The sequence below is a fragment of the Lichenostomus cassidix genome, chromosome 10, assembly GCF_008360975.1.
Source record: "Lichenostomus cassidix isolate B80296 chromosome 10, HeHo_3.0, whole genome shotgun sequence".
Classification (NCBI taxonomy): Eukaryota; Metazoa; Chordata; class Aves; order Passeriformes; family Meliphagidae; genus Lichenostomus; species Lichenostomus cassidix.
The window spans coordinates 8,416,544-8,435,388 of record NC_139491.1 but is presented as its reverse complement, the minus strand read 5'-3'; the positions used below and the strand labels follow the sequence as shown (position 1 = coordinate 8,435,388).

Below are 18,845 nucleotides of genomic sequence, written 5' to 3'. Positions count from 1 at the left end.
AAAGTGCTGGGACTGTAATCAAAGGACACTCAGTGTCCAAACCAGCGTTGTTGATGCAGCCAGACATTTCTGGGTACTACGGTACAGTCATGAAAGTGAACCAAAGAACATTTGGTCTTTTGTTGTCTTACATACCGAGACAGAAAAACATGGCTCTTCCTCTGTTCTACCCAATGAACAGATGTTGGTTTAATCACATACAAAAGAAAATGCTCACGAGTTTCAGACTACGGCTTTGATATTTAGGAGTAAAATTACTTTTCAAAGAAAGTGATTTTCATCTAATTATCTTGAAACTGTTCATAAAAGGCGGAGAGGTAGGGAATTGGATAAATACACCAAATAGGGTTTCCTTTGGAGTTATTTTCTTCAGTTGAAGAGAAAACTAAGGTAATTTTAATAGACAAAAAACTTGTGGCAAGATAGGGAAAGAAGCCTCAGGGTCCAATATAGGAAAGTTATAGGAGATTCCTCAAGAATATGATTTCACAGACCTATGTAAATTCAGATGTCTCCTCTGTTGCTGAACTCAATGCTGAAGACCAACTCAATACACAAGGTTGGCAAAGAGCAGAGTTATTTAAATAGGGGCAGAAATGCCATACAAAAGCCCAAAAGGACACCTTAAAGGTTATACATTTAAGCTGTCCACCAACCTACATCTCTTAGCATCCAGCTCCCCCTCCACCCTGCCAACTCAAATCACCTCATAAATACCTAAGTCAGATTACCCTCCCTTCTGAGGAGCATTAGAGCTCTGACAAACTGTGAAATGCAGATCCAGGGAACACGGATCATGGGCAGCTCTTCAAGACCCCTTTGGAGAGAAGCAAGGTGGCATGAAGGTGGTTGGAATTTGCCCACAGAGAGAACAGGTCATCTGGCCCTTGGTCACCAGGCTCTCTCCATGTGGTCTCTATGGGGATAACGTGCACAGAATACAAAGGGAGCTCCTCTTCACATCTGGGTGCTGCACCAGGAGCAGAGGGTGGAGGGACAGAGATGAAATCTGCGATTCTGATGTGAAAGTAAGATGCACAATGCTGGCATCTGGCAACCATAAAAGACATATGAGGTTGAGCCTCTAGCCAGCCAGGGCATCTGCAAGGATAACAAGAGCTTGTAAGCCATACAGAGAGGTCAGGATGGCAGCAACACAATTATGGCCCATGCTGGTGCTTCTGCTGCAAATTTCCTAGCTTCCTAGAGTTTCAGTAAGAGCCTGCCCAACATCCTATAATTAATTTTAAAACCACAGGCATTCAAAATGCATTGCAAATAACCAGACCCACAAAACATCCAGACATACACCTCCCACTGCAAATCAACGGGAGTTAAGCCCCGAAATACCCCTACAGTTCTGACCAAATATTTTCCCTTTTTTCCCCACTTAAACTCTGCGTTGTGCCCTCCCATTGAGCCTTTCTTGCTCACAGCTTTTTTCAGTGCTGTATTTCACTGTAACTTGTTGAGTCTCACACCCTGCAGTGCCCAGGCAGCAGCACCTATCTGTGGAGTTTCAGAGATAACACTGTGTCTCTGGAGCTTGTAGAGTTCACTTCAACAACTGCTCTTCAGCCTACTCAGATGTTACCAGATCCATTTACAGCCTGTTGGGACAAACTCCTCCAACGACAGCCACAAGATTACAGATCCTGAATGAATCCATGTCTAAAGTAGTATTAAGAAATTTTCATGCAGTTTCACTTACAGATTTTCTTGCAATGCCTAGGACCAATCTGAGTTTCTAAAAAGTGAGTTTTTAATTATGAGCAGAGAAACAATGGCTCACTTCAGCATGAAAAGGAATACACCCACTATTTTTCCATGCTTTGTAATTTAAAAATAGGTCAACTCATTAGCTTTAAAGCTTTCAAAAATGCTAAAACTGAAATGTAGGGCTCAATTTCTTTTTGTTTTTTTAAACCAGACCCAGAGATTGAAGAGTTTTAGACCAATGACCACTTTAAGATGATGAAAGAGGATAAAGTTTTTGAACTATGAATCTAATATAGCCAGAACAGATTGATTCAATAGTAAATTTTTAAACAGAAAGTAAATTTTTAAACATTGACTAAATTTGAAGCATTTAAATAAGACCAGAGCATTAACTGCATGCCAATTCAGAAGTGCTCCAGGGCCTATAATTTGTCACACTGCGCATAGAGATTGAGCTGCTGACTTTTCTCACTTTTTTCCATCGTGTGCATGTTCAGAATGCAAACAGGGGCCAAAGTACACCTGAACAGCCAATTGGGAGACTTCCTATATGTAATGTGAACCAGACAGAATCAATACCTACTGAAAAAAATTGACTAGAAAAGGGCAATTTCTTACTCTGTACTTGAAAACATAACCCTGGAGGCCAAAATTGCTCTCTTGGCCTTTTGTAAATTGACAACAACAGAATTGAGATTAGTGGGACATTGACTCCCAGGGCTTCCCAGGTAACTTCTGCATGACCTGGGGAACACCTTGTGTGCATTCAGTGTGAGACAGAGGTGCCTCAGCTCATCAGGGCCAGTGCCCAGCTGGATTAAAGGCTGTGCTCTCCATCCCCAAACTAAAGTTCAGGTTCCTGCTCCCCAAAAAAAAAAACTGGAGAAAAACTGCTGGTTTAAGATCTTGGTAGGTAAATCAAACCCTACCAAAACCCTACACTGAGCGATCTCATACTTGCAGTCACTCCACCTCAAAATAATTTGATTTTAAAACTAAATTTAAGCAAGTTGTTAGTAATCGCTTTTCAAGTATTTATTTATTTTATAGAGGGAGGGAGAAGAGGAAAATCAAGCAATTTAGCTTTCCAAGTATTTCACATAAAACCCAGAAGAGCTCCATCTGGCAACCAGCAGGATTTCTAAATAATCTAAATAGTATCTTCATAAGAACCAGGCTGTCTATGGAGTGAGACAACTTCAACTTTTACAGCCACAAGAAGCCTTTATTAACATAAAAGGAAATTATAAAAAATTAAGTTAGAACAGGAACAAGAGCCTGGCAAGCTGACAAAGGACCCCAGGAATCTCTGCATTAATCTTGAAATGCTGCTTTTGACTTTGTTGGAATATAGCATCATACTCTGCATGGCTTTAAAAAAACAAAATAAAAAAACCCCCTTAGGTTCAAAGGACTCCAGTGCAATAAAACCAGCTCTAGGAAAATACTCAGTTTAATGAAAATCAATATATAATTCCTTACTTTACCACACAAAAAAACAACCCTTAACATTTGAACATAGTGTGGAAAACATTAGTATTTAATTACAGTCATGGACAAGGCCCTTCATGTCCACAGATGTCTGTCTTCATTAAGAAAATGATTCTGAGTACTGCTGCTAATTATGTAAATTAAATATACTTTTGAACTAGTCTTACATATAAAAAATATGATAATTCTAATTCCCAAGAAAATAAACACCTCTGAGTACACAGTATTTAATTTTCTGAGTTATTCATATGAAGTATCTGGCCTTGCACTTCATACCTAGCCATTCTACTTTTTGGGTCATTTGAGAGTGATCCAAACCTGGTGGTGGTTTGGTGTCACAGGGGAAATATTTAACTGGTCCTCAATGCCCCTGTCAAGTTGCCATTGGGATTTTCTATCAGTTTCTTGGCAAAAAATCAAAGAGTGAAACAGTGGGCCCAAAAAAACATGTTATGGTGATCCTGTGAGTATAGGGCAGCCTTGAAGCTCTGCATTTCCCGCTATCCCTGGGCTACAGGAAGAGAATTTCTATCTTTATCATTGCCCATCTGGCACCTTTCACAGGCAGCAAGAACAAAGAAGTAAAATGTACTGGCCCCTACCATCTGCTTCTGCTTGTGAAGTCTGGAGAGAGCCCGATAGGGAAGAAAGCAAAGAAAGATAAAACCCAACCCTTTCGTTTCCCACCAAACAGTTCTGGCAGGTACAAGTTGTGCCTGTACTTCTTACATATCTTAGGGCCACCCCAGAGACCTCTGGTTCCCTACAGCAACACAGCTGCTGAGCATCCCAAACGCTCCCAGCCCCACGTCCTCATTCACAGCCTTCCAAGGGCCCTGAAAGAAAGGTTGTGCTGTCTGAGATCTGCTTTATTGGATCAGCCACTGTTTTATCTAGAATAGGAAAATTCCTGTGGGTTTAATAAGAGGTATTACCCTACAGATTTTCTCTGGTCCCACCTCCTTTCCCATCAGCCACATCCCCTCTTGCTGCAAGGCTGCATACACCATGTGTTGGCTCGACCCCTTCTGTCTCTGACAGAAGTTTGGCCAAAAAGAGCAGATTTTCTGCTACTTTGATCATTTCCTGTGGTAAAAAGTGAAGGGAATTATCTGACCCAGGGTCTTTTTTTTTCTTTCTTAGTTTTGAAAAATAACATGGCTTTACATTTGCAAGTTCCCTTAAATAGTGTATTTGCTTTCCAACAGCATTTTGCTGCTAGTTTGCTGGTTGCCTTACAGAACTTACTTTTTTTAGAATCAGAAAACACATCGCCCTGCTCTCAAACTCGAATTCAGCTGCTGTATTACATCAATAATGACCTTCCCTATGCTGAAGCAGCAACCACAAGATCATATCAAATTCACAGACAATACAAAGGTGGCAGCTTCTTCCCTGTTAAAAAATTACTACATTTAAAAAACAAGCTTACTTCTCTTGTGGTGGGGATAGCGTTGTTTTTGGCTACAAATCTGCATTGCATAATGTCTTTAGAAATAAGTTAACCATTCTATTAAATGCACTATTAGACTGTGACATATGTGATATAAGCACCCTAATTTTTTTTTTTTTCTGTCAAAATCATCAATATTCCAGATCAGAAAACATCTAATGCTTGTGTAAGCTCATGTTGAAATAGTGACAGTACCTGCTGTCTTAAATGGTGTGGAAGCATTTGGGAACAGGGGCCTAAGTATGGTGCCAAGTGATTATCAGTGACCTTGACAGGCCCTGAAAGTGCACCCTGAAAACTCATCATTTTGTATTTTTTATCCCAGAGAGTACAAAGTAAGCAAACAGCCACGAAAATACCTACTGAATTAATGCCTTGTATCAGAGTTAATATTCTATAGGAATAAATTCCAAGTAAATTATCACAATATACATTAGGTCTTTATAAATGTGGCACTACTGCATTTAAAGTAGATATATTCACACTTAGTAGTGAGACTTCACTCTTCTCATCTCAGAAAAATGCCACAATGTGCAAGTTGTGCTTGTTGGCATCAAAACCCCTTTTTTTGAACTTCGCTGTGCTAATTACATGAGTAGCACAGATTTTGACAGATACACTGTTGAGCTGAGGCCAGGGAGCAGTGTGTGCCTCCCTTTGTGCAAGTTGTACTCTCAAAAGAAATGATTGAACATTTTGTACTGTTAAAATTACTATTGTTTTAAAATGTTATAGGAAGTTACTTTGGTGAATTTACTATTTGTGTATATGTATTTTTTTTAATCAGCCTGTTAAAAAATTGTGGCCTGGCTACATTTCCCATTTTATTTATAAAGCAGAATCGTTTATACATAGCTGAAAAGCAAAGGGAGATCTAGAGCAGTTTGTGTCTTTCAGTATTAAAAGAAAAAGAATATATGCATTTATATATATATATGTATGCATGTACCTCACTTAAAAATGTAATAAGGAACGGGAGGAAGAATCTACAGCAACCTTGTTAAAACAAAAATTGCACTAAACCACTTCAAACAAGATCTTACCACAACAAAAATCAGCATTATCATTGCTAATAATACAGTGCCTTTCATATGCAGAGGTAATAAGGAGGCTGTACGGTGATCCATATAACCTCAATAATGTATAAATGAATCAAAAAGGATCTAATTAGTTCAGCAGCACCAAAAATTATTAAGTAGAAACATCAAAAGAGCCAGCGGGACATTACTTTTTTCTTGTCAGACGTGCTGCAGAGCTGCCCTTCAGAATTGTCTGGTTTGTATGTGGAAGGAGGAAGCATCACTGATGTAGGTCACAGTAACCGAAAAGACCTGGAGCTAAGGGATGCTCCCCATAGCTGTGCCCTGCAGCTGCCCAGCCCCATCCCTGCACGTCCCACACGGAGCTGTGCACCGGCCAGGATCCGTGCAGAGGAAGGGAAGGGTGGGGCTGGTTGCTCAGCTCCTGTGTGAGCCGCAGCAGATAGATAGCACATCCTGGAACAGCCCTGCTCCTCCTGCCCCCGCTGCCGCTGCGGAAAAGGAGGAAGGGTCGCTCGGGAGGCTATCGCAGCTCCCACGGAGACACCCACGAGGGAAGGAGATGCAAAGGACAGCTGAGCAGATACTGCAACCACGCAGAGCCACAGACCTCCCTGGAGATGGCCTTGGCCTCCTACGAGTCCCTCTGGACTCCTCCAGCTGCTCCTGCCATACAGATGGGAAAGCATTCATGTGTGCACACGTGAGAGCTTCTGAGGAAATACCTGTGGAGGCATCTCAGTCAAAGTCAGAACATCGTGTCCATATATCTATTTATGACAAAGCAGTGAGAGGACTTCCATACTTGCCCGCATAGCTGTGGGCAGCCATCCTCTGCAGCACACACTGCTGGGCTCCCAGGGCACCAGAGAAAATCATACCCCGCAGGAGTGTAGCCTGGGCTGACTATGGCAAAAGGAAGTCTTGCTCATACAATTCACTAAAGTCTGAAAAGTTCAATTGAAATAGAAACAAAACCTAACATGGAGGTCCACTGTACTTAAGTCGAGGAATTATTTTTTTCTAACCTTTAAGATATGGATATAGCTTTTATCTCCTCCAACAGATATGTTTGTCCACTACCCGGTAACGTTTCACTCCAATTAAGTGAAAGCATCATATGCAAGAGAAACAATAATGCTATAAAACAAAGACTTTTCACTACTCCAAGTCCATTCCACATCCAAATCCCAAACGTTTCCTTCTTCCAAGGAATAAATAGGACATTCTTTGTTTTGGTTTAAGCCATGGTAAAAACATTTTTAAGGTGCTTCCTCCAGTATCTTTCAATATTGTTCGATCTGCAAACCTACAAAAAAACCCCACAGTTATGCAATGGAGCATGGCAGTCAAACAAACCTGCTTGCCAAAAGACTTGCTCTTCTATTTACCTTTAACAGAACATACAGAAGGCAACAGATCTCACAGACCCACAAAGACCAGACTGACAAAATTCACCATTGTAACCACGGGAACTACTGCAGTATGCACTAAGCTCCACTCACAATTCCCAAGGAATTCAACTGGAGGTCGAATTGCTGCACCTCAAAAGTTAGCCATCTTCTCCTGTAATCTACAACATCAAACTCAAACTGCTTTGACAGAAATCTCTACTGAGGAGCTCCATCACAGACCTCTGAGGAATTAAAGCACCCACTCCAGCAAACCTTCACAACCCCAAGCAGACAACTGGAACATGCCGGGCTAACCAGCAGAGTAAAGTTTTTCAAGAAATAATACTGAAACTCATAAATGGCCCCCAACATCTGCAAGAATTAAGATACAAAACCTTCTCAAAAGGTACCAGCACACACTGATAAAGACAAACAAAGGCAGGCTGTGCCCTGCTGCAGCCACCACCAGCGCTCTGCAGAGCAGTCCCAGTGCAGAGCAACCCCAATGCCACGCAATCCCAAAGCACAGCAATCCCAGTGTGTGCAGCACTGCCCAGCTGTCCACAGATGCAACTGGAGCAGCTCTGTCAGAGGCTCCTGAGGAGGAGGGGTGGTACTGGGAGAGGGACAGTACTTATGAAAATAAAAGAACTGAATTGAAGCCTGTATGCTGCTGTCTAGAAGTTACATTTGTACCACCCATTCCCTGGGGGAAATGACATACAATACAAACAGGCCTAGTTGTTCAATTATTCAAGTATTAAGAGATTCAGAGAAAGGCATCTGAGAAACATAACATTTTAATAGATGAAATAAATACTCCAGTACATGCAAGATAAAAACTGACATTGGAAAAAAATTAAAAATCACTTTTGTTATAGTGTAATTTTGTTTGTTTGTTTAAACACTCACAGTAGCTTTTCCCCCAGTTTGGAAATCAACACATGGAAAACATAATCACAACCTCCAGTCCTTCCACTCCTACACACCAAATGCACTTCTAACCTAACACTTGATGCAAAATAAAAAAAGTCATACAAAACAAAAACAAACAAAATAGTAGCTACATCCATCATCTATGTGTTGTTGGGTTTTTTTCATTTTTTTAAATGAGTAAGAACTGAGGTAACCTTCTTCCTGCACAACCGAACAGCAAAATTTAGAAGGGAAATTTCGGAAGACAAGACAAGACAAACTTTAAAAACCGCACCCAGCGCGATTAAAGCTCTTTTTTTTCTCCTTTTTCTAAGATACCCCCACCTCCCCAAATATAAAAAACTTTGAAACAGTTTTACCATTTGTGTGAAGACCTTGTTGAATAAAGGAAAATTTATCTGCAGATACTTGCTTAACTCTAAAGTAAAATAAAAAGAAGCCAAAACTGGCTACCTTTATTAGTACATATAGTTTGAATATGTTCTGCTTCTTCACCACATGAAATCAAAGGATTGGGCTCATCCAAGCAAATTCTTTGGTATACAAAAAAGGGGTGAGGAGGTGGGATATTATTTTCCTTTAGCAATGACTGGGATCTGAACAGAAGATGTGGGGGTTAATTCACAGAATTGGAGTTCACTGGCGGTAAAGTCCTGGGTGAAGATCTTTCTCTTAGTGCCTGAGATAGCAGGTTGCAACCATCCGAGACGGCGCAAGCTGAGTTCCTCAACCTTTCCCTGTAATCGCTCATTTTGGTGCTACTTTCGGGGTGTTGGGCTATATCCCTGAGGCATTGGGTCAGGAGCACACAAGCAGATACCACACTCATGGCTCCTCCTAGGATGGCAGTTTGCACAGCTTTGCCCTCTGGATTAATGGTGGCAGCTTTACCCAAAAACTGGGGCTCAGTGGCAAAGCCCACCAGAGCATAGACAGACTGCACCAAAGGTCCACTGAACAAGACGCACCGGTTCCTGGTCAGCTCGCTGGGCGAGGTCTTGACCTCCTTGACACAGGCCAAGAGGGCAGAGGCGCTGGTGCTCATACATTTGACACTGAGTTTGAACTGCTCCTTAGCAAATTTATCCTTGGATTTCTCACTGGCCAGCACACAGGCGTCTGTCAGGAATTTCAAGTTCTTGGACATGTTCTGAGAAACCTCCAGCAGGAGCTGAGGGCTCATATCTGCCAAAGGGGTGGTCTTCAAGACCCCGCAGCCGTGCTCCACCTCGTGCCTACATCGGGTCACCTTGTAGCGATCCACCAAGCCAGGCATGGCGGGCTGAGCGCCCGGAGTCTCCACGGCAGCCAGGTAGGCAGCGTGGGCAGAGCACTCGGTCAGGGAGACCACCAGCTCCCCCATCTCCATCAGGCTTTCCCCCACCTCCCCGAAGCGTCCCATGTTGAGCTGGCTCTGGACGTCATGGGTCAAGATGGAGAGTCCTTTGGTCCTGGCAATGATCGTGTCCCTGCACTTCTCAAAGGACTCACCGAAGACAGACAGACTCTCGGTGTTCACCGGCCTGGTCTCGCTCGACAGCAGAAGCAGATCGGCCACCAGTTGCATCTTGATCTTGCAGTGGTCGCAGATAGAGATGAGCTTCTTCCTCTGCAGGGAGCTGCTGCTGGGGATGCCGCCGCCGGAGAGCTCGCTGCTGGACCTGCCGGAGCCACCGCTAGCCATAGCGCCGGGGGGGCACTCGCATGCCGCTCGCTACCCCGCTGCCGCCGCCTCCGCCGCCGCCCGAGCAGTCCCGACTGAGCCCGGCAGGATCGCTCTGCCTTTTCCGCAACATCATTCCATTAATCGCCGGGAGGCAAGAAAAGGCTCTGGGCGCCGGGGCTGCCGCTGCTGCGGGGAGCGAGCTCGGCCGGGGCGCCCGCCCCGCTCCGGCGCCAGCCTCCGCTCCTACGGCGCTCCCGCGGCGGGGCGGCGCTCGCCGGGCGCCCCCGGGCCCCGGTCCGGCATCCTTCAGCTAAAAATACGTAATCTGGTTGGTTTTTTTTTTTCCTTTCCTTTTCGCACGCTGGCTCTCCTCCCTTCCACCGCCTCGTCCGGCTTCCCGGCTGCGGGCTGCTGGGCGAAGTTCCCTTTCCCAGACGCAATACCTCAGGGACGCGCCGCCGCCGCGCGGAGTTGGGGCAGGGGCGCAGCCCTCCAAGTTGCTACCGCGCCCCCGGCGCCTCCGCTCGGGGAGCGCCCGCCGGGCGCAGCTCGCAGGGGCCGGAGGGGCGGCGGCTGCGCACCATGTGCCGCCCCCGGCGCCCGCCGCGGCCCCGATCGCAGGAAGCGCGGCGGAGGGTGTGGCCCGCCCGCCCCGCACGGCCCCGCCGCGCACCCGCGGGGAGCCGGCCCGGGAGGGGAGAGGGGCAAGGCGGGGAGCCGGGACGCGGGGGACCGCGGGGGGAAGGAAAAAAAAAGAAGAAAGAGAGGAGGGGAAAAAAAAAAAAGCTCCACCGGATCCGGGTGCTGGGCCGGGCGGGAGGATCCGTTCCCCTTCCTTTGCCGCTGCCTCACTCCTTCCTGCCGCGATCATTCACGCGGCCGCTGCGCGCTCGCTCCCCGCCGCCGCCGTCCATCCCCTGCGCCCCGGGCCCTCCTCGCCGGCTCTGCCGCCGCACCAACTTAGGCTCTTCCCGCAAACAAGGGTGGTGGCCGCGGGCTGCAGCCGCGGATGCTGCGACCCGCCCGGCCTTGCGCTCCTCCTGCCATCTTCCCTGGCTGAGCAGCCAACTCCCAGGGAAAAAAAAAAAAAAAAAAAAAAAGAAAAAATTGGAAGGAAAAAAAAAAAAAAGAGGGGGAGGAAATCTTCGTTTAAATTCCCTTTCTCAGGCGTTCAGACAAACTACTGGGAAGCGGCGGCTGCGACGGCGCTGCCAGCCAGACGCTGCACGGCTCTGGGGGAGCTCCCCCGCCCCGCTGCCTTTGCTGTAACCTCACTTGAGCCTATCGAAATCTTTTGTGCGGTGTCACCGCCCTTCGTTTAAATCCTGCCCTCCCCCCGCCGCCGCTCCGCGCCCGCCGCCGCTCGCTCCTCCCAGGCGGAGGGGGCAGCAGCGCCGGCACCGCCCGCCGAGCGCTGCCGCTGCCCCGTACCGCCGCTCGGGGCTCCGGAGGGGCTCCGTGCTTCCACAAGCGGCGCGGCCGTGCCGCAGGGAGAGGCCGGCGGGAGGAAGGCGACAGGCGCCGGCAGAGCGCGGCCCGGGTGCGCACGGAGCGCTCGGATAGCGGCGAGCGAGCAGCCGCCCCGCCCCAGCCCGGGCACCGGCGGCCCGGCTGTCGCTCCCCGCCCGGCCCTGCCCCGGGCAGCCCGCCAGGTGAGTGCGGCGTTCCGCTCGGGCTGCCCCGCTCCGGGTGGCAGCAGCCGTTCCTGTGTCACCGGTACCGGCTGTCCCCGGCGGCGGGTGGCGGAGCCGAGTCACCGCGGGGCTCGCCGCTCCATCCCGCGGGTCTGCGGCTGCCCCAGGTACCCAGTCTGGAGCTGTCAGCACGGGATGGGGCATTGCTGCAGCTTTATTCACACAGAAATACTGCCCTCAGTACCGGCCTTGACCCACGCTTTAGACTAATGAAGACAAATTTGGCCCGTTGCTCTCCAGTTCCTGTCGCTGTTCTTGAACACCGGTTACTGTTTGTTAGACTTTAGCAGGGAAAATGTAAACCTACTGACGCTGCTGAGTACTGAAAGCCCTACGAAGACTTTCCCTGATCTGTTTCCATTCTGCAGCACACCGAGAAGTTTTTTAGACGATTCTTGTCAAATCGAGATGTTATGCTCAGTAAGCCTGAGGCACACATAAGATCCTGTCCTGATGGACAGTATCTCCCCAAACAATTCTGATTAATCAAGGCCCATGTTGAAACCACATCTTACATTTGTTACAGATTTTGCTGTAGCTTAAGCTGCAGATAAATAATACTATTTTGCTCCTTTCAATCAGAATTCTCTTTCTAAGTTAGCCTCCTTATTCTGGGGATTTACAATGCATTTAGCAGGTTCAAGAACTCGAAATACATTTGTCCCAATTCACAGTTAACATCCTGCTACATTCCTACTACTGCAGGGGTTTAAGTGACCTTGAAATAAGTGGAAATTGGACCAGAGTCCTCACTTTCAGTTGCAGGTCAGATCCAACGTTGTCCTGGCACAAATAGAGCTCACCTAATGGATTCCGTACATTTAAAGAGCTTCAGACAAGTTTATTTGTACATATTCTTAGCCATTAGAAGAACCTTTGACTTTGTACTTGTAGAGCAGGATGTGAGCAGGATGAACAGAGACGTGAAAGTGGGGGGTTAACAGGATGTACGTGTTTGGGGGGCAGGGGAAGCCCTTGCCATAAAGCCAGGCTTGAGGAAAGGGGCAGTACTGGTCTATGGGTGTGTCCAAAATAGGGTAGTTCTCCACCCATCCCTCCTCACAAAAACAGTGTGAGGGAAATTCTGTTTATTTGAGTCAGATTATAGCAGTTTCAAGAAGGTCATGATTTGGGCCTAAACAATTTTGGCTTACTGCCAGCAACTTGTTTTCAAAAGTATAAATAGGAATGATTTCAGAGTACTCTGAAAAATAAAAATCAATGGGCAGAAGAAGCCATCTGAACTGTATTTCAAAGTACTTTCAGATATGTCTTTAAATGGGGTGAGACAGTTTGCAGCACAAGGAGTGTCTCTCATAAATATTAACCTAGTTTATCTTTAATAAGGATTGACTACATTTAATTAGGGTTTGAAAGATTTCATTTTAGAAAACGTAGGTCTCATCCCTGGCTAGAAGAGATGGTACATGACCTAATAATCTTTTCCATTTTTAGATGCTGCTCCCTGCCATGATGCTCTGTGTGATTTGTGCCGTTCCCCAAGGACAAAGTGGAGAGATCCTTGCTTTGGACAGGTCCTGCAGTGGCTCCTCCACCAGCCTCTCTCCACAGAAACCCAGCTGTGCCTTAACTGTGGCAGTTCCTACAAGCTGACAGGGCCACCAAAGCTCTTAGTAGCTCCTACAATATAAAGCAAATATTTTTCTAGCTCTTTTAATCCATCCACAAGACTGATCCAGTGCTTGTCTGCCTCAGTATTGGCCAGGGGGGATACTGGTAATTTTTGTCCTGTAGTAGGTGTTGCATGTGGACAGTCTCCAAGGAAGTCTTGCCAAATGCCATTCTCTTCCCATAGTAGCCCTGGGTGTTCAGCTTTTCTGCACGTTAAATGTTCAGTGAAGAGTGACCTGGCTTTTGCTTTTTGAAAAAATAATGTGGAAATTCCACCTTACTTAGTCATTTTAACCATGGAAGTGGCATTTCCTGGAGCAGCTCCCTGTTAGATCCTTCCTACAGACTGCAGGGTTGCTGCCCAAGTACACCTGGCCTGGCTGGATTCACTCTTAGTCTGTGTTTACCATGGACCTACAGTCTCGTTCTAATTCTCCTGGGCTGGTAATCTGAGCAGAGCTGAGAGTCAGCATGGTATGTGATTTAAAGTGCCAGTACAGGCCTCTCTGTGATTCAGGAGGAAACCTGTACTCAGTGATGTTTGGGGTGGGTATTTCCTCATAGGTCTTCTGCACACCTCTTCCAGGGAGAATGTGTTCATACCCATCTATTTCCTGGCTGCTGAGTGCAAAGGTGATCCACAGGACTTGGGCTTCTCACTGAATGGGTGTAAAAACTGGGAAGATGTGGAAATCAGGTGGCCATGCTTGGCTTTAAAAAGATTTCTCTGACAGAGTCTGAATGAAATAACTCTCTGGGGTTCAAACCAGCAGGCATTGTCAGATACAAGGGATTAAAAGGCTTTTTAGTGTGGCTTAGTAGTGTACAGAAGATTGGCTTACTTGTATGAGCTCTTCTTTTGTCACATTGATCTTTATTTTGCATTGTGCTTAGTACAACAGAAACTGGAGGCTGAACTCTTCTTTCCTGAATCATCTGACAGGACTTGGCCCTTTTATTGCTTAGCAAATTTTTTTTTTGTGAAGGAGGAATTGATTTTTGCCAGTGTAGCCACTGTTGAGTAATAGCTGAAGAATACCAAGTTGTAATAATTTCATGAACACTGTATGTGGCCAGGTTGGTGAGAGGAAGTTACTATACGGTGGGTTGTACTTCTTTATATTACTTTGCTGTATAGATGTATCGATCTAACCTAATAGGGAGCTAGCTGATGAAGGAATAAAAGGCAATTCAGTGGTTCCCCTGTGTCAGCTCTATGTGACTAAACCCATGAGGTGGTAATTACAGGAATGATAGCTCCAGTTCTGAGCGATGCAGCTGGTTTGTCAAGCTGCAAACTAAAAATCATAGGAGAGTCAGCAGAGACTGATGGAAGAAATACTTCAACACAGAGGCAGAAGCTGGAAGAAGCTGGGCCTTCCTCTCTGCAGCAAAGTCACACAGAAGGAAAGGCAAGTTTGCTCACTGGTTTATTGTTCTTAAGATGCATTTTGTCTTAAATGTTTTGGTGCTGAGTAAGTGTTTTGTGGTCAGTACTTACAGCCATTACTTCATGAGAGACTAAAACTGTGAGGTCTGGGTTTCTCTTGGGTCTGCAGAGGTAGCCATGGTTGATGCACTGGGGATGCAACTTGAGAACTGGTCTGATTGTAGCCAAAAACACAGATCTGGAGGAACAGTTAACTGGGCACTTGAGACATCGAAGTGCAAAAACACAGTCATAAGTTTTGTTTCTTCTTTGGTCGATAAATAAACAGATTTTAAAATAGTGGGTGGGCTTTCACAGGTTTAACTAACTTTGGTGTTCTGATGTGGTGGTTTGTGTTTGTTCTTTTTTTAATATGGCAAATATAGTCAAAAACACAGTATCAAAGGTAAGAACACCATTAATGACACCATTAATGTAAATATCCCAGTTACAGGATACTGGTCAGCTCCCATTTCTCAACTGAAAGATAATACAGCAAAAGAGGTTTTTCCTTTGTTGTCCTTTTATTCACCATTTATGGCACTGTTTTCACCACTTGCTGTATAGAATTGATTGGTTGTCCCCTGCTGTTACCATGGATATTTAATACATCGTCACGAAAAAGAGAGACATTTTTATGAAAAGGGTAATGCAGCTACAAAACTCTTGCACGGAATGGACAGCTGTGCCACATTTGATGTGAACCCAGCCAATAATGGCTTTCTGCTTCTTTTTCTTTTTGCCATCTACACACACAGATATCCCTCCTGCTCCTGGTGTGTCGTGAGGCTGGTGCCCAGGAGAGCATCAGGTGCCAATGTAGCTCCTCATGTCAACTCTCCCTCCCTGGAGCAGGTGAGAAGGGCCAGAGGCAGGTTTGTAGCTCAGTTGCCTTGAAACTCAGAGGCACTTAATGGAAGAATGGCAGATGCTGTTGGGGAGAGTGATCCAGCATAAACAAGATCCAAGACCCTCCCTTAGACTCTTAGGTCTGGGGTTTTTTGAGATCAAAGGAGAACACAGTATTTTGAACAAAATGTGCAAGGGCCCACCCTTCCTGAACTGCACTTTTGGTGCTATGTTCTGCCCTGCAGCTGTAATACCCTACAGAAGGGTTTGGGTTTCTCCCCTCCCTGCCCTCTTTTAATGTATATCATGAGAGAAATTTAATAGATGTTTTCACAGGAGTCTCTGATCCTACACAGCTCTCATTGTGCCTGTGTGTTCTGTGAGCAGGGCTGCTGATCATTAACAGTTTAAGCCTAGCACCTCTAATTCAACAGAAGTTCATGTAATGTATTACTTACATTAGATGTAGGTGCCAAAACTGACCTGTAAACCTGGAATTAAATTGGGACTACAAAAATTAATTTCATTTAGATTGTGAAAATTAGACTATAAATGGAATTCCTGTGGGAACTGTGTAAATCTTCTTTGACATTGATTTCATGTAATTCTTTTCTTAATAGGGTAACTTTAAATTGTGTAACCAGTACATAGTTTTAACCAGCACATTTTTGTAGCTAATCTTGCAGTAAGATGAGTACTAACAGAAACATTCTGGGGTATTTCTGAATTTAAGGATCACACTGTATAGCTTTATTGCAGTTGACTAGGCAGGCATCATACCCCCTCCCCAGCCCTGAGCAGACAGGTAATGATACAAAGCAATCATGTCATTTGTCAAACATCTCCATTCAGCCAATAAATTTTAATTTATAGAATGCACATGCATAGGATAACACAAATTCAGGCTATAGATCTATTTTATGTTCAAAACTGAAGTCAGAATCTGAATTTCAAGGTTAGTACCTGAATCAGAATTTCATGTCTGAATCACAATAGTTAATCCCTAGTCTGGGAAAAATTTGAATTAAAGACTTAATTTTTTGAATTGGATCCAGGAACTCAAGGTCTGACTAGCTCTGGAACAAAAATTTGTGTTATCTTAATAGATGGCAAGTAAGTGTGCTTGTTTTATGCATGAAATTAAATTGAGGACTGAAATTATTCTGAAGCATTCAAATGCTCATGCTCTAGATGAGAGCATATCCTGCTTGCTACACTGCTTTTTCTTGATATTTAGACATGTTCTTGTTGTTTTTAAAGATAACATGTTCAGGTCTGATTCTTCAAGTTTTATTCTTGCTGTTAGTAAATTCAGAGGGTTGGATTAACACATGCACTGTCTGTGCATGAGAGCTCTGGCATTAGATTCTCTCTGCAGGGGAACATTAAAGGCACTTGAGATAATTTGACCTATGAAAACAATAATTTCGAATGTTTTACTGCAAATAACTCATAATATCCTGACATTCTGTAAAATGTATGATAGTGCTTTTGAAAAGGGAAAGATATGCTGAATGTTGGGACAGCTCAAAACTTGTTTGGAGTTTTCTGGGTCTCTTATTCAGCAAGTCTTCTGTATTGTTGAAACCCATGTTGTCCTGGTCCTGCTCTAAGTCAGTAGGTGCAAATCAGTTCTGGTGCCTGTTGGGTTGTGTGAGTCAGATCTCAATCATTTTCGATATTCAGAGTTACCACTACAGGCCTGCCTTGTGCAACACTTAATTCATCTGGGCCTCTGTTAAACATCCTTTTGTGTCAGTAGAATTCTTGACATGAATTGATTCTTCCAGACAGAGCATGTGCTGATAGCAGGTAACCCTTGCATGTTCATCTTCCCTTCTGCATGCTTAGGGCAGATCTTCGGTCTTAATTATCTATATGTCCTTCTGAGAAAGCAGGCACTGCCTTTTCCTTAGTGGAGTCAAGTTCTTTGTTCTTTCTAAGGTTTCATTCCAAGGAATGTCAAGGAACAAGCTTTAAGACCCTACTGTGCTGTATTTGCCAAGAAAAGTATAATGTGACAAATAGGAATCCACTTTAAAACAGAAAATTGCATACAAAACTCTCCCACCAGCAAAGACTTGAGAGAGCTTTTGGGAGTTAAAATTCACATTCTTCTCCCAACTTATAAGAAAGAATGGTATGAGAAATTTTGCACAAATATAGTCCCAAAAATTAAAAAAAAAATCCCAAATATTAACAGAAATTTAGAACATCCTGAATCCTCTCATATTACAGCTTGACCCAACCCTGTTCAATAATGAAAACAGTTGACATCAACAGGGGAAAGTAGATTTGCCTTTCTGATAAGGTGTAACTTTATAATTAAAGGTACTTCTAATAAAACTTGTGTGTTGCAGTAGCAAAAATGACAGTCACAGCCTGAGACCTTCCCTGGCATGACTAGATGGGACTTTTAGCTACAAGGTAAAGCATTTAATACCTTACTCTTGCAATCTGCTGTGAAAGTAGCCATCTATTATCAAATACATTCTGTATTGCAATCCTAATAGTGTTAGCTGCTAGGACTATAAAAACTGTTAAGGAATGTGAAAATGCTTAAGCTATAAAAACATATTGGCATGATTCAATAGATGCTCTGATCAAAACAAAATGTGCTTCAATAAAAAGAAAATGCAATTTAATTTGCTCCTGTCAGTGGTATGTGCTGCATTGCTTTTGTTTCTTGCCTGGGAAAGAGGAACAGCAGAGAACAGGGGCTGAGCAGGTGTTTGTCCTGCAAATGACCCCAAAACAAGCAGACTTGAACAAGTCTTCCCAGACACAGAATTTTGCCTGAACAGAGGTAGTTGCAAAGTCAGAGCCAAGCATGAAAACTAACTCCCTCTCAAATTAAAGCTTTTATTGGCATGACAGGGAAATGTAAAGTGTTATTTGGTGCAGTGCTGGGTGTACTGAACAACTTGTTGGCCTACCAAAGGGAATCAGGTTACTTTTGAGATCCATACCTAATAGTAGTATCAGATCTTAAAGAAAGTAAGTTGGCTTGGTTTGTTCTAACAAAAAAAAAGCAGAACTGAAGAAAATATTTCCTAGTAGAAATTCAATGAAAGTATTTTAAACTGTAAGTTCCACCATTTCAAGATTGGATCTTTATTTTTTTCCAGTGAATGCATGCACGATCCAGTAATAACAAAAGTTAGCAGAAACCTATTTTAGTAAAACCTCATTAATCACGGCAATCTGATATGGTATACCTGATGTTCATTATATTTAATGAGAAATCACCGAGCAAATGTGCTCATTAGTGACTCTGGTATTGGACAGCTCTGTGAGAAGTACTTGTCTAAACCCTGTTTCGGTTATGTACATTTAACAAGCTCCACGAATAGCTCTGGGCTGCTTCCTGTTCCTCAGGCACTGGCAGAGTGTCTGTAATGTTATAAAAGGCATGGAGCTGCAGAGCAGGCTGGTTGTTTATGGGGGTGCTGAAAGCTTGGATCCCACATCCTCCTCTGCTGTTTCCCATGGTATGTGTGTGCTTGGCAAGCTGCTGCTTCGTGTGCTGTGTCTCCCTGGAG

At 44.5% G+C, this 18,845-nt stretch overlaps 1 protein-coding gene across 1 annotated transcript; it reads right to left on the bottom strand.

Annotated features, from left to right (window-relative positions):
* Positions 1 to 7,879: 7,879 nt before the first annotated feature.
* TLNRD1 (talin rod domain containing 1) lies at positions 7,880 to 11,009 on the bottom strand. The gene has a single exon (XM_085070481.1). It carries the CDS (start codon positions 9,715 to 9,717, stop codon positions 8,650 to 8,652), a length of 1,068 nt encoding a protein of 355 aa, XP_084926607.1. The 5' UTR covers positions 9,718 to 11,009; the 3' UTR covers positions 7,880 to 8,649.
* Between the last annotated feature and the right edge of the window lie 7,836 nt (positions 11,010 to 18,845).